This window comes from Zalophus californianus, chromosome 6 (genome assembly GCF_009762305.2).
Source record: "Zalophus californianus isolate mZalCal1 chromosome 6, mZalCal1.pri.v2, whole genome shotgun sequence".
Taxonomy (NCBI): domain Eukaryota; kingdom Metazoa; phylum Chordata; class Mammalia; order Carnivora; family Otariidae; genus Zalophus; species Zalophus californianus.
Window position 1 is genome coordinate 102,408,363 of NC_045600.1, and position 13,534 is coordinate 102,421,896.

A 13,534-nucleotide genomic window follows, 5' to 3' on the forward strand; every position below is an offset into this window, starting at 1 on the left:
GTGTTTTTCATACCTTTCTGCAGAGCTGAATTTTTTTGTTGCTTCTCATCTGAAATTTGCACTTCTTTGGAATCACTTCTTTGGTCATTGGATGGAATTATGGTTGTCAGGTAATTAATAGAAGACAGAAGAGCTTGTGTTTGCAGCAACAGATTTAAAGATGAAAAAGCCACCTAGAAATTTTTTAAAAAGAAAATTTATTTTTCAGGCCAATTATACCCATAATCTCCACGATGGACCTGAAAGGCTTCTAGCTAGGCCTACATCACTGCTTTCACAGCTTGGAAGGAAGAGAGAGATCAAGATTCATAGCCTAGACTCCTTAAACAGGAAATATATAGAGAGTAAATCACACACACATTGAGAGTTCCTATGAATATCAAAGTAACCTAATTATTCCATTTCCCAAGCATAATTAACATGGAGCCTATAATCTGCTTGTCATGACCATCCCAATATCCATCATGTTTTTGGATCTTCAATGGACTCTTTATTATGATTACATAAAACATATAAGTCAGATCATAAAACTCCAAAATCACCATGTGTTAATAGTAGGTCAAGAAATAATTTCAAATGTGATATTCATGAGATTTAAATACAAAAAGTACAATTATAAGTGAATTCTCAGTTACTAAATGATTGTCTAAAACCGTAATAATAGTCTTATCATTTAAATAGATAGATAGATAGATAGATAATAAATCTTTTAGAAAAATAAGTTACATTTTTTAAAACAGTGACCCAAGAAAGCTAAGACACCAACAAAAATTGCTTTCAGGAATATGTGATTTTCTAATAGCAAATGAAAATTTTTAAAAAAAATCTTTGCTTCTATAAAAGAATTTCCTTTTGGGCTCCCTGCTCAGTGGGGAGTCTGCTTCTCCCTCTGACCCTCTCTCCTCTCATGCTCTCTCTCACTCTGTCTCTCTAATAAATAAAATCTAAAAAAAAAAAAAAAAAAGAATTTCCTTTTATTGCCTCAAAGCACTAAGTGGATATAAAAAACTATAAAAAGGAGGGTTCACAATATTCAACAGATTCTCCCATCTCTCAAAAGTGTAACCTAAAATTCCTATCTCTGATTATCTTTTTAATGTAACCCACAACTACTTTTTGTTTCCTCTTCCTCCGTGTGACTACCTTAATGTGGCTCCAGAAATATTCAACATCTCTCCTTGTATTTCACACTTTCTCAGCCCTGCATTAAACAGCAGTATATTGTATGATTTGTTTAAAATCCTGCTGTTTCTTTGTAAATCAAAGTTCTGTCATCTATAGCATTCCCTTTATAAGAAATAATTAGGATGTGCTACAGTAGGTTAAAACACCAGCTCTATGATACTAAATGATATAGAGCATGGTTGGTATCTATGAGATTAATTTATAACTTTTATTGGTTCTTGATAATTTCATCAAATTACCCAGTCATTATTCCTCAAAGGACTGGAGCCTTCCACAGTAAGTTATTTTCAAATAAGATACATTCTTTAAACTAAATTTCTTACCTTAAGTGTTTGTTCAGTTTTTTCAAATGTGGTTTGAAAACTAGGTCCATTCTTATCAGCCTAAAAAAAAGAACAAAAGTTCTAAAGAAGGATTTAAGACCAAAGTAAATAAATCACTTATTATGATCTTTAGCTTATTTTTTATATTATTCAGAACTGTAATTTTATGTATATTATATAATTAATTTTATTGTCATTATTTTAAATGTATAGCCAAATTATTTATTTATTACAGTCGTGCAAATTTGTTCTCCTCTCCAAATATGGAAGACTATGTAGGTGGAAACTACAGCTAGAGACCAGAATTATAAACTCTGAAGGCTGGAAGGCTTAAAGGTCATCTAGCCCATCCATCACCCAATCCTTGAATCCCTTTATATCTTTGGGAAGTCTATTTTAGGTTCACTCCAGTGAAAGAAATCTCATTTTCTTACAAATTTAATCTTTAGAGAAATTTGATTTAATTAGGTCTTCATACTAAGTCAAAAATCTATCTCCCATCATAATTATCTATTGGTTCAAGTTCTGTCTCTTGGGAACATCCACAGTAAATTCAGTTTTACCTCTTGTGAGAAGCCTTCTGGCTAGGCCAGTTTCTCTGCCTCTTTTTTTTTTTTAAGATTATATTTATTTGAGGGTGCCTGGGTGGCTCAGATAGTTAAGTGTCTGCCTTCGGCTCAGGTCATGATCCCAGGGTCCTGGGATCGAATCTCACATTGGGCTCCCTGCTCCTTGGGAGCCTACTTCTCCCTCTGCCTCTCTCTCTCACTCTCTCTCTCTCTCTCTCTCTCTGTCTCTCATGAATAAACAAAATCTTTAAAAAAAAAGATTATATTTATTTGAGAGAGAGAGAGCATGAGCAGGGGGAGGGGAAGCAGAGGGTGAGGGAGAAGCAGACTACCCGCTGAGCAGGGAGCCAGATGCGGGGCTCAATCCTAGGACCCTGAGATCATGACCTGAGCCGAAGACAGATGCTTAGCCAACTGAGCCACCCAGACTCCCCATCTCTGCCTCTTTAATGCAATAAAACTTTATACTCTTCTTTGTGAGAGAATCAACCACATATTTTAATTTTTATCTACTTGTCTATCTTCCTACAAGTCCATAATTTCCTTGAAAACAGGGAATGTTTTTCATCTCTGTATCCCAAGTGCCTAATAGAACCTGACAAAGACATTCAATAAATAGTTGTTGAATGATTAAACAAATCAACTAATCCTGAATGAAGCTAAATACCATTACTTCCTTCAGCATTTCTCATATGATATCTTTTTAAGTCCCTTCCCAATCCTGGCAGTTCTCTTCTGCACCCAATCAAATCTGACTTTATTCCTTTAGATGAAGGATACTCAGCCAAATATCATCTACACATACAATGAATATAGGCAGGTGAATATGCCCCAACAGATAGGAGTGCATTCTATGTCATCCGAAGCTTCCATCTTTGGGGACAGAGGGCTTGTGGCTTCTTAATGGTCCTAGTCTTGTACTTAAGTGAAAGAGAAAGTGTAACATGAAAATGGAAAAAGAAACAGTGGATATCCCTGTGATTAAAACCTATGACAAACATCTGGAGCATTTACTAATCTGCTTTTTCTACTAATCATCTTTTTCCTTCCAGACGACAGTTTAGAGTATACAATAAATTTGTAAACATTTTATGGCCCTTACCTTAACATATTCTACTTTTAAGAGATCTAATCCAGGTTTATCAGAAGAGCTAATCAAGTGAAGGGGCTTCTTTCTGGATCCTAGATTAAAGAAGAAGAAAAAAGTGTTTCAAATAAATTGCTCTTTTTTTAAGATTGGAATTTTCTGTATGTCTTTTTCTTTTTAAAAAAAATGTTGCTAATTAAGCTTTAAAAAGACTGCACATATTTTCACGCACTGGTGAATAAATAAACCAATCTAAATATTGATCTTACCTTTAGCATCCAACTTACTTAAAAACATGCATATTTATTTTCATTTGATTTTACATCTGTGTTCAAAAATAATCAATACTTCCCTAGATATTTTTAAGGACATATGTGCATTTATACGGCAGGAGAAAGACAAGTTAATTAAGAATTAAGCAAAATTAACTCTAGTTCATCTCTACCCTTACTAGGAGATACTCAACTTTAGTTTTCTCAACTATATAACAAGACTGAACCAGAAAAATATGTAATACCAGGGCCCATATTGAACTCGAGTTGGAAGAGGTGAGTCCGGTCTCAAAATGGAGGTAAAACCACCGCCCGGTCGCCCCCAGCCCGACTCCGGCCGTTGCCGCCACCGGGGGGAGGAGGGCCATGATCCAAAGGAAACAGAGCAGTTAAGAAAACTGTTTATTGGTGGTTTGAGCTTTGAAACTACAGATGATAGTTTAAGAGAACATTTTCAAAAATGGGGTACACTTACAGATTGTATGGTGATGAGAGACCCCCAAACAAAATGTTCCAGGGGTTTTGGTTCTGTGACTTACTCTTGTGTTGAAGAGGTGGATGCAGCAATGTGCACCCAACCACACAGGGTTGATGGGCATGTAGTGGAACCAAAGCTGTTTCTAGAGAGGATTCTGTAAAGCCTGGTGCCCACCTAACAGTGAAGAACATTTTTGTTGGTGGTACTAAAGAAGATACAGAAGAATATAATTTGAGAGACTACTTTGAAAAGTATGGCAAGATTGAAACCATAGAAGTTATGGAAGACAGGCAGAGTAGAAAAAAGAGAGGATTTGCTTTTGTAACTTTTGATGATCATGATACAGTTGATAAAACTGTTGTTCAGAAATACCACACTATTAATGGGCATAACTGTGAAGTGAAAAAAGCCCTTTCTAAACAAGAAATGCAGTCTGCTGGATCACAAAGAGGTCGTGGAGGTGGATCTGGCAACTTCATGGGTCATGGAGGAAACTTTGGAGGTGGTGGTAACTTTGGCCGTGGTGGAAACTTTGGTGGAAGAGGCGGCTATGGTGGTGGAAGTGGTGGCAGCAGAGGTAGTTATGGAGGGGCTCAGGGTGGATATAATGGATTTGGAGGTGATGGTGGCAACTACGGTGGTGGTCCTGGATATAGTAGTAGAGGAGGCGATGGTGGTGGTGGACCAGGATATGGAAACCAAGGAGGCGGATATGGAGGTGGTGGTGGAGGATACGATGGTTACAATGAAGGAGGAAATTTTGGAGGTAACTACGGTGGTGGTGGGAACTGTAATGATTTTGGAAATTATAGTGGACAACAGCAATCAAATTATGGACCCACGAAGGGGGGCAGTTTTGGTGGAAGCAGCTCGGGCAGTCCCTATGGTGGTGGTTATGGATCTGGTGGTGGAAGTGGTGGATATGGTAGCAGATGGTTCTAAAAAAAATTCAGAAGAAAAGGGCTACAGTTCTTGGCAGGAGAGACAGCAAGGAGTGGTCAGGAAAGCTGCAGGTTACTTTGAGACAGTTGTTCCAACTGCATTAGAGGAACTGTAAAAATCTGCCACAGAAGGAACGATGATCCATAGTCAGAAAAGTTACTGCAGCTTAAACAGGAAACCCTTCTTGTTCAGGACTGTCATAGCCACAGTGTGCAAAAAGTGCAGCTACTGATTAATGCAATGTAGTGTCAGTTACATGTACATTCCTGAGGTCTTTCATCTGTTGGAGCTTTGTCTTTGTCTTTGTCTTTTCATTACATCAGCTATATTGCCCTGTAAATTGTGGTAGTGGTAAAATAAAAAATTACAGAATTAAAAAAAAAAAAAGAAAGAAAAATATGTAATACCTTATTAAGCTATAAAATTCTAAGAATATTTCATTCATATTAAAGAAATTTACATAATTTTCCTTTGTTTAGGCTGAGAGAAGGCTTATTAGAAAATAAAGTATTTTCTAAGGGAGGGGAATTGCTAAATTTCTTTTAGTTTAAAAACTACAGGTACACTACTAGATATCCTCTATATCCTTCGCATAGACATACCAAGGAACTGACTCAAAAAGCTGTGGAAGAAGATATTTACACACCATTTTATTATTTGCAGTTCTATAACTCCTGCTCCTGAGAAATCTCAGAATTTTCACTTCAGCGTCAAGGTCATAACCTTCCCTAAAGGAAAAAACAGCCTAGCAAATTTTTTACATTTTCCCCTCAAGACAGTAATGTAAACTCCATCCAAACATAGTGCTTATAGAAACTGACTAACATATAAAACATTTTTCTTCTAAACTGAGATGTGTTTTAGTTTCAACTATTAAAAAATAACAAAAATAGGACTTTGTATTTGATGAAAATATTAGGCAAATATTAAGTAATTACTGTAGATTCGCCCATTACATCATTCCTCAAATACTTAATTAGCACACAAGATGTACACCGAAATAAACCATAAGAGCTTCTAAAATAATGAATTTTATCCCCCATCCTAAGTTTTTATAACCTGGTGCTGCTTCTGATATATAAACACAATCAACTAATGGTTGGCTAGTGTTTACTATTCTATTTAATAGAAAGAACAAAGACTTTAATATTACAAGATCAGAGATAAATACTAGGTTTTGCCATTCCTAAGATGCATGGTCTTGAATAAGCCACTTAATCCCTCCTTATTTAACCTTTCTTGTAAAATGGGAATAATATTCCCTATATAAAGGAGATTTATATGGACTCTCTAAGACAGTAGATCACAGTAGTTAAGAATACAAACCCAGACTTCCAGGGTTTTAATCGGTTTTAATCATGGTTTAGCCACTAACCAGCAGTATGACCCTGGATAAATTATATTAAATTTATGCCTTAGTTTCTTCATATGTAAATTGGAGATAATAACATTGTCATAAGGGTTAAATGAGTTATTATTTATAAAATTCTTAAAACAGGTGCTAGCTATTATTTATTATATTATTATATACATAGGTGTTTTAGATACTCAAAGTGATATTATATTTATTAACGATTATTTCTATTTTTACGACTATTACCTTGAATTTCATGGTAATCCAAGCTGATTTTCTTTAAATAAGATACCACAGTTATATCAAATGTTCTCATTGTAGCCTCTGTTCCTAAATGAGTAACATTAAATACCAGAATTGTATCTTCTTCTTTCTGTTGTTCGGTAAATTCCAAAACCACCTAAAAGATCAGGACAGACAATAAAGGCTTGATGAATTTTAGAATCATGCTTAAAAACAAAATTTTTCTTCATACATATCATCATGAGAATAAAAGAAACTTTGCTCATACTTTCTTACTACCATAAAGTTATTTACTATGACTGGAAATTATCACCTTAAATTCTATTATTCAGAATACATCTATATAAAAATCATGATATAATTTTACATCAATTATTGATTTACTTTTTTAATTTAGTAGAAACAGGAATGTATGGATTCTTACTTAATATGTTTTTCTTAAACCTATCATGTTTAGATGTTTAACTCTATCATGTTTAAACCTATCATCATGTTTAAATCGTGTGTTGATAAAAAAAAAAGCAGCATTCCCATTAAAGTAAAAAGTAAGACAGGCTATTCACTATTACAGTATTATTTAAATTTATTCTGGATATGACAACCAGTATATTTAGTCAATCAAATACAAAATATTTATGTGGCAATTTTTTTTTAAGATTTTATTTATTTGGCAGAGAGAGACACAGCGAGAGAGGGAACACAAGCAGGGGAGTGGGAGAGGGAGAAGCAGGCTTCCCGCTGAGCAGGAAGCCCGATGCTGGGCTCGATCCCAGCACCCTGGCATCATGACCTGAGCCGAAGGCAGACGCTTAATGACTGAGCCACCCAGGCGCCCCATGTGGCAATTTTTAAAACATGAAAGTTCTTTGATATTCCATCAAGAGATAGAGATCTTTGTCTACCATCTTTGAATTTCAACAGGCTTGTGACTACTTCATTCAACAGGCTACAGAGGAAGCAACACAATAATAACTTCCAATGATAAAAAAGACCCATAAAATTTCCACCTGGGAATGCATACTGAGGGAAAGCTAGCTGCCATGTAAAAAGTTCAACTGCCCAGAGACTGCCATGTTCAGGAGGCCATGAGTAAGCATTTCAAACAGTCCCAGCTGAGGTCCCAGCCAACAGCCAGTATTAAGTGCCAGCCTCATGAGACAGACACTTCTGAGGCCCTCTGAAGCTTCAGGTCACTGTAGCTCCAGCAAATCAGACTGCAACCACATGAAAAACTATACACAACAATTACTAAGCTGGGAGGCACCTGGGTGGCCCAGTGGGTTAAGCCTTTGGCTCAGGTCATGATCTCAGGGTCCTGGGAGCAAGTCCTGTGTTGGGCTCCCTGCTCAGCGGGGAGTCAGCTTCTCCCTCCCCTATGCCCCTCTGGCCCCCACAAGTGCTCACTCTCTCTCTCTCCCTCTCTCAAATAAATAAATATCTTTAAAAAAAATTGCTAAGCTGGGCCCTTCCACAATTCCTAACCCATAATACTCTGAGCAAAATAAAACAGTTGTTTTGAGCTATCATGTTTTGGAATAACCTGTTAGGTAGCAATAATAACCAGAACAATGTAAATACTGAAAAAAAGCAAAAATAACATTGTTGGCAGTGATATATACTTAAGAAAAACTAGGAGTGTCAACTGAAAAATAGAAACAATAAGATAGTATAACAAGATATTCAGTACAGAGTTGTTATACAAAAGTAAATTTCAGATAAATCAATGATTTAAGTGAAAGCAATGAAATCATAAAATAATATATTAAAGTGTGGGTAAATATTTTTGTAATCAAGGAGAATTTTCTAAACATACACTAAGATATAAAGAAAAAATTTAATATATTTCACTATAGCAACATTTAAAACCTCAAAATGGCAAAAGAAGTCAAGTTGGGAAAAACAATACTATTTTTTCTTAGATGATTCTGATTATCATTGTTTATCATTTTAGTTTATTCATTCAATATTCAATAAAATATTTATTGGGCATCATCTACCATGTACAAGGCCATGCCAGCCGCTAGGAACATCAAAGTGACCAGGACAGACAAGGTCCTTGTCCTGATGGAGCTTATATTCTAAGAAGAGTGGGGAAAAGTGAAGGTTCCCTTTATTGGGTGGTCAGGACTTTCCAGTAAGATGGCACTTGAGCAAGTATCTAATAGAAGTAAAGAATCAAGTCATACAGAAAAAGAGTGTTCCAGGCAAAAAAAAGTCAACAAAAAAAAAATACCCCAGCAAGCACAAAGAATGTGCTTTGGTATATATAAGGAAGAACAAAAGGCAAGTGTAAGCTCCATAAGGCAAGAACTTTGTGCTCGCTGCTATAAGGTCAGTATCTAAAACAATGCACTCCATGTTGACACTTGATGAATATTTACTGAAGGGATAATGAAATATGACTGGAGCAGAGTGAGCAAGGCAGAAGAGAACTGAAGATGAATCTAAAGAAGTCATATGGGGTGACCTGTATGCCATGTAAGGCCTAGCAGGCCATGGGAAGGACTTAACCCTTTACTCTAATCAAGATGGAGGCCAACAGACGGTTGTGAGCAGAGAAATGACATGATCTTTTACTTTAAAAGAATCACTGAATGCTATATCAAAAACTAATGATGTACTATACAGTGGCTAATTGAACATAATAAAAAAATAAAAAATAAAAGGATTACTCTGAGGGCGCCTGGGTGGCTCAGTCAGTTAAGTGTCCAACTCTTGATTTTGGCTCAAGGTCATGGTCTCAGAGTCGTGAGATCAAGCCCTGCCTCAGGCTTGGTTCTCTCTCTCTCTCTTCTCCCTCCCCACCCCGACAAACCCCGCTGGCATGCTCTCTCTAAAAAAAAAAATCACTCTACGTATCTTGAGCTTTCCCAGAATAGATTAGATACAGTATAGATCACTCTCATATCAGTTTTTACAAAATAACATTTCATTTTCTTGGAACTGTGTATGTGTGTTAGGAAGTAGGGAAGAAAGAGTATATTTTTAATATACTTAATATTTGAATCTAGCATGAGATAGTTTACAAGGATAGTGATGACAACAATATATTTACTTATGGACAAAACAAAAATACATACCTCTTTAATTTCAAACTTTAGTAAAAGATTAATGAGCTCCTCATTTGGGGCCTCTGCAACTTTTTTTAGTACTGAACTTCTCACACTTTTACCAGTCTGTGTATCTCCATCTTCAGCATCAAAATATTCATCATCAGACTCTAAAGAACACATTCATTTGACTTGAATGTCCACTGAAAACTGCATGAAACACTCAAATCTCTCAAAAGTAAAATTCATTTATTAGATATAATCTTCATATTTAGAATCAGAATACAGTTATGTTTTTCGAAACCCACCAAGTAACTCAACCTGGCATGTGATAATGATATATCAAGACCAAACTACCCTATTATTTTTTTCTTCAATAGTTCTGTTTTTCACTTCAGTTCACTAATTCAATATTCAATATAAATAACTGTTGGGCATCATCCATCATCATATATCAGTCTGTACCAGACATTAAGGATACTAAAGTAAACAGGGCAGACATGATCCTTGTCCTCATGAAGCTTACACTCTACTTCAAAATTAAACACGATCAGTTAGGCTAGAGCTAGAAAAAAAGATCAGATCAGGTAGAAATTGGGGCAAAAAAGAAAAAGTAGCTTGTTTAGACTCTTATGCACTGGCAATCACAAAAATTCTTTCGGGGCACCTGGGTGGCTAAGTCAGTTAAGCGTCTGCCTTCAGGTCAGCTTGTGATGCTGGGGTCCTGGGATTGAGCCCCATGTTGGGCTCCTTGCTCAGTAGGGGAGTCTGCTTCTCCCTCTCCCTCCCCCAGCTTGTGCTCTCTCTCTCTCTCTCTCTCTCAAACAAATAAAATCTTTAAAAAGAAAAAAAAATCCTTTCATTCAAATGAAGAAACTGGGCTTAAAAAAAATGTGACTCCATTTCTGCGTTCTCTATTCTGTTCCATTGATCTATATTATCTGTTTTTGTGCCAGTACCATACTGTCTTGATGAATCACTAAATTCTACCCCAAATTAATAATACACTCTATGTTAACTAACTTGAATTTAAACAAAACCAAAAAAAAGTGACTCAAAATGACACAGTTGGTTAGAATAACTAGAACATGTGTTCTAGAACAACTAGAACTAAAACCAGTGAATTGCTTTAATACTTTCAAAATTCCTTTATTTTCTGAAAATTTTATCTCTATATACAAATATATACAGGCTTGGCTTAATAAAGAACATTTACTTTCCTTACCTGATTCTACTCCATCTAGCAACAGTGAAGTATCAAGTAGGTCCCTTGTCCTATCTGAAATAATAGGAATTGAGGATACCTAGAAAAGAATACAAGAAGTTTTCTTAACATACTGATTTAGCAGGATCAAATGTACTTAAATGAGAAAAATACTGAAAAAGTAATAGAGGCTAGAGAGAGATGGAAAGACACACACACCCACAATACACAAATCTTCCAAAAAAGGACTTTATGCAATCAACTAATGGTTGGCTAGTGTTTACTAACTATTAAGACTACCACCTGTATTTATAAGGGCAGACTGTGTACTACTCTAGTAGACGTTTACTTATCATTTAGTTGTGTGTCAATTAGTTGGTGTCTCTGACAATACTAACTGTATCACAGGTGCCTGGAAAATGGTATCAGCATTGGTGGGCTCTCTCAAATTTCATTTCAAAGTAAGTGGAAATTCAGCACCTTTTTTATGTTGTAAAGATCAATTCCAATTAAAGTTATCTACAACTTTTAAGTCTAATGTGTAAGAAAATTACATACAAATTATTCTATTTTGTAACATTTTAAGGAGGTTTTTGTATCTAATTTACTTAAACACATTTCATAAATTTGTAAAACATTTTTTTCCTTTGTCTTTTTGTTCCCTTTGTTCTCTAAAAGCTGACTTCCTACCACCACTCTAAAGAGTAGTGAAAACAGGCTTCAAAATTTCCCTATTCAATGCCATATGCACTTTTGTATAGAATCAACAACATTAAACTTCAGAAGTGTATCAAATAAATGAAACTGGCCCTAAAAAATATTCAAAAACAAATTAGCTCATAGAAAGATGAAAAAAACTCACCATATACACATATGTAAAAATGCAGCATTTTTATTAGATCTATTTACCTGTCTCTCTGGAGACTGTGCAGAGGATTTCTGTGGCAAGGGTATACTGTTAATCAAACATAGCACATTTTTCATCTTCTGGTCAGAAATTCTCACATGCACCAATGGAAGTCCTCCAGATACTTTCAATCTAAAAATACAATTCAACTGTAAGGTTTTAAGGTCCAGCTTCTCTCTATTATGGCGGGGGGAGGGGAATGGATTTGAGACTACACTGTGGAGTCAAAGTGACTCTGGACATGTTTTAATCTAACTAATGCCTCATTCAGTCAACATTGTCAGAGAATGAAAGGTTCTACGTAAGCCAAGTTTCCAGATAATTTTAATGTATCCCTCTTCAGCAGCCAAACCTTTTAAAGTTAACTAATTTTTATGAACATATTTTCAAACACAATGTCTAATTTTTAAAACCACTATACATGCTTTAACTATTTCCTGGCATCAAAGATTTTATATTAAACATATCTGAGAGTATCTACTCCATCACTCTCTATCCCCTTGCCTTGCACTTTATTTCCTTTTCTAGTACTTGTCAGCACCTGACATATCATATATGTTTGCTTATTTTATGTCTCCTGATTAAAATATAAGCACCCTAAGGACATCTGTTTTACCCACTACTGAATCATTGTTGTGCTCTCATTAGTTGCTTACTTTTGGACCCCTGCTTCTACTCGGCTTCCCTACTCAGCATAACTGCCTTGGCTTATCTGTCTCAATAGCTTTGTGGCAGCTGTTTGCTGCTCAGGAAGTTCTTTCCAGTTACTGCTTACCTTTGACTTGCCAACATGAGCAGCTCAAGTTGACAGCTGCCTAACCATTATATGAAGAGTGATATTCTGTATAAGGCACACACGAAAAGAGGCCGGTGGTTGGCTATTCCTGTCTCAAAATATTGAACTTTCTACAAAAGTACTCTGTAAGTTGAAAGCACCATAAATATGTAAAGATGCTTCTTTATTATTTGTGAAACTAAAGGCATCTCAAATAGAGGGACTGGATGAACCCTCCCACCCAAAATAACTACAAAGTTGGACAAAATACATGAAACAATGGTTGAAAAGACATTGGACATTAGTCAACAAAAGACAGATGAAAAACGGAAAACAAATGAGGGAAGACCTAGAAATACCCCAGCTTACTGACTTAAGAATTTCAAAATATGAGGGGTACAGTAAAGGAGTATTTCAAGAGAAATATACAACATTCAATGCCTATAGTAGAAAAGAAGAAAGTTCTTAAATCAGTGTTTTCAACTTCCACCTTAAAGGTGAGGGGAAAAAAAAAAAAAAAAACCTAGGAAAATAAAGCAAATGAAACCCAAAGGAAGCAGAAGGGGAAAAAAGCAATAACAAACATGAGAGTGGAAATCAATGAAATAAAAAACAGAAGGCGAATAGAGAAAATAATTGAAGCCAAAAGCTGATTCTTTCAGAAGATGATCAACAAAACTGATAAACTGATCAGGAAAAAAAGAGAAAAGGTACAAACTACTAACATCAGCAGAGAGAGAGACATAGCATCACTACAAATTCTCTATGTATTAAAAAGGCAATATAATAATATATGAACAATCTTATTACAATAAACTCAAAAACTAAGATGGACAGATTCCTTCCTTAAAAGACAAACTACCAAAGATCACTCAAAAAAATCTGAATTGCCCTCTATCTATGAAATATATTGAATTTGCAGTTAAAAACTCTCCCCCAAAAAACAAAACTCAAGTCCAGATGGCTTCACTAAATGAACTCCACCAAACATATAGAGAAGAAATAATTCTTCTACACAACTTCCTCCAAAAAACTCACTCCATGAGGCCAACATCACCCTGATAACGCTGATACAAAAACAATGAAAGCACAAATATCCCTCACAAATAGAGATGTGACCCTTGAACAACTTGGATTTGATCTCC

The 13,534-nt window shown here is 35.6% G+C and overlaps 1 protein-coding gene and 1 pseudogene across 6 annotated transcripts in view; one reads left to right on the forward strand and one right to left on the reverse strand.

Moving 5' to 3' along the window:
- The window catches only part of VPS13C (vacuolar protein sorting 13 homolog C), a 182,293-nt gene that overhangs the window by 104,898 nt on the left and 63,861 nt on the right, over positions 1-13,534 (reverse strand). For all 6 annotated transcript variants that reach the window (XR_003516050.1, XM_027572704.2, XM_027572703.2 and 3 more), the window contains 7 exons: positions 11,617-11,746; positions 10,729-10,807; positions 9,534-9,673; positions 6,457-6,610; positions 3,180-3,259; positions 1,509-1,568; positions 14-173 (listed from right to left, as the gene is read on the reverse strand). Coding sequence is in view for 5 of the 6 variants with exons in the window: in XM_027572704.2 (XP_027428505.1) it covers positions 14-173; positions 1,509-1,568; positions 3,180-3,259; positions 6,457-6,610; positions 9,534-9,673; positions 10,729-10,807; positions 11,617-11,746 (803 nt within the window). In the remaining variant the exon portion in view is untranslated. The remainder of the gene's footprint in view (positions 1-13; positions 174-1,508; positions 1,569-3,179; positions 3,260-6,456; positions 6,611-9,533; positions 9,674-10,728; positions 10,808-11,616; positions 11,747-13,534) is intronic.
- LOC113910458 lies at positions 3,730-4,868 on the forward strand (annotated as a pseudogene).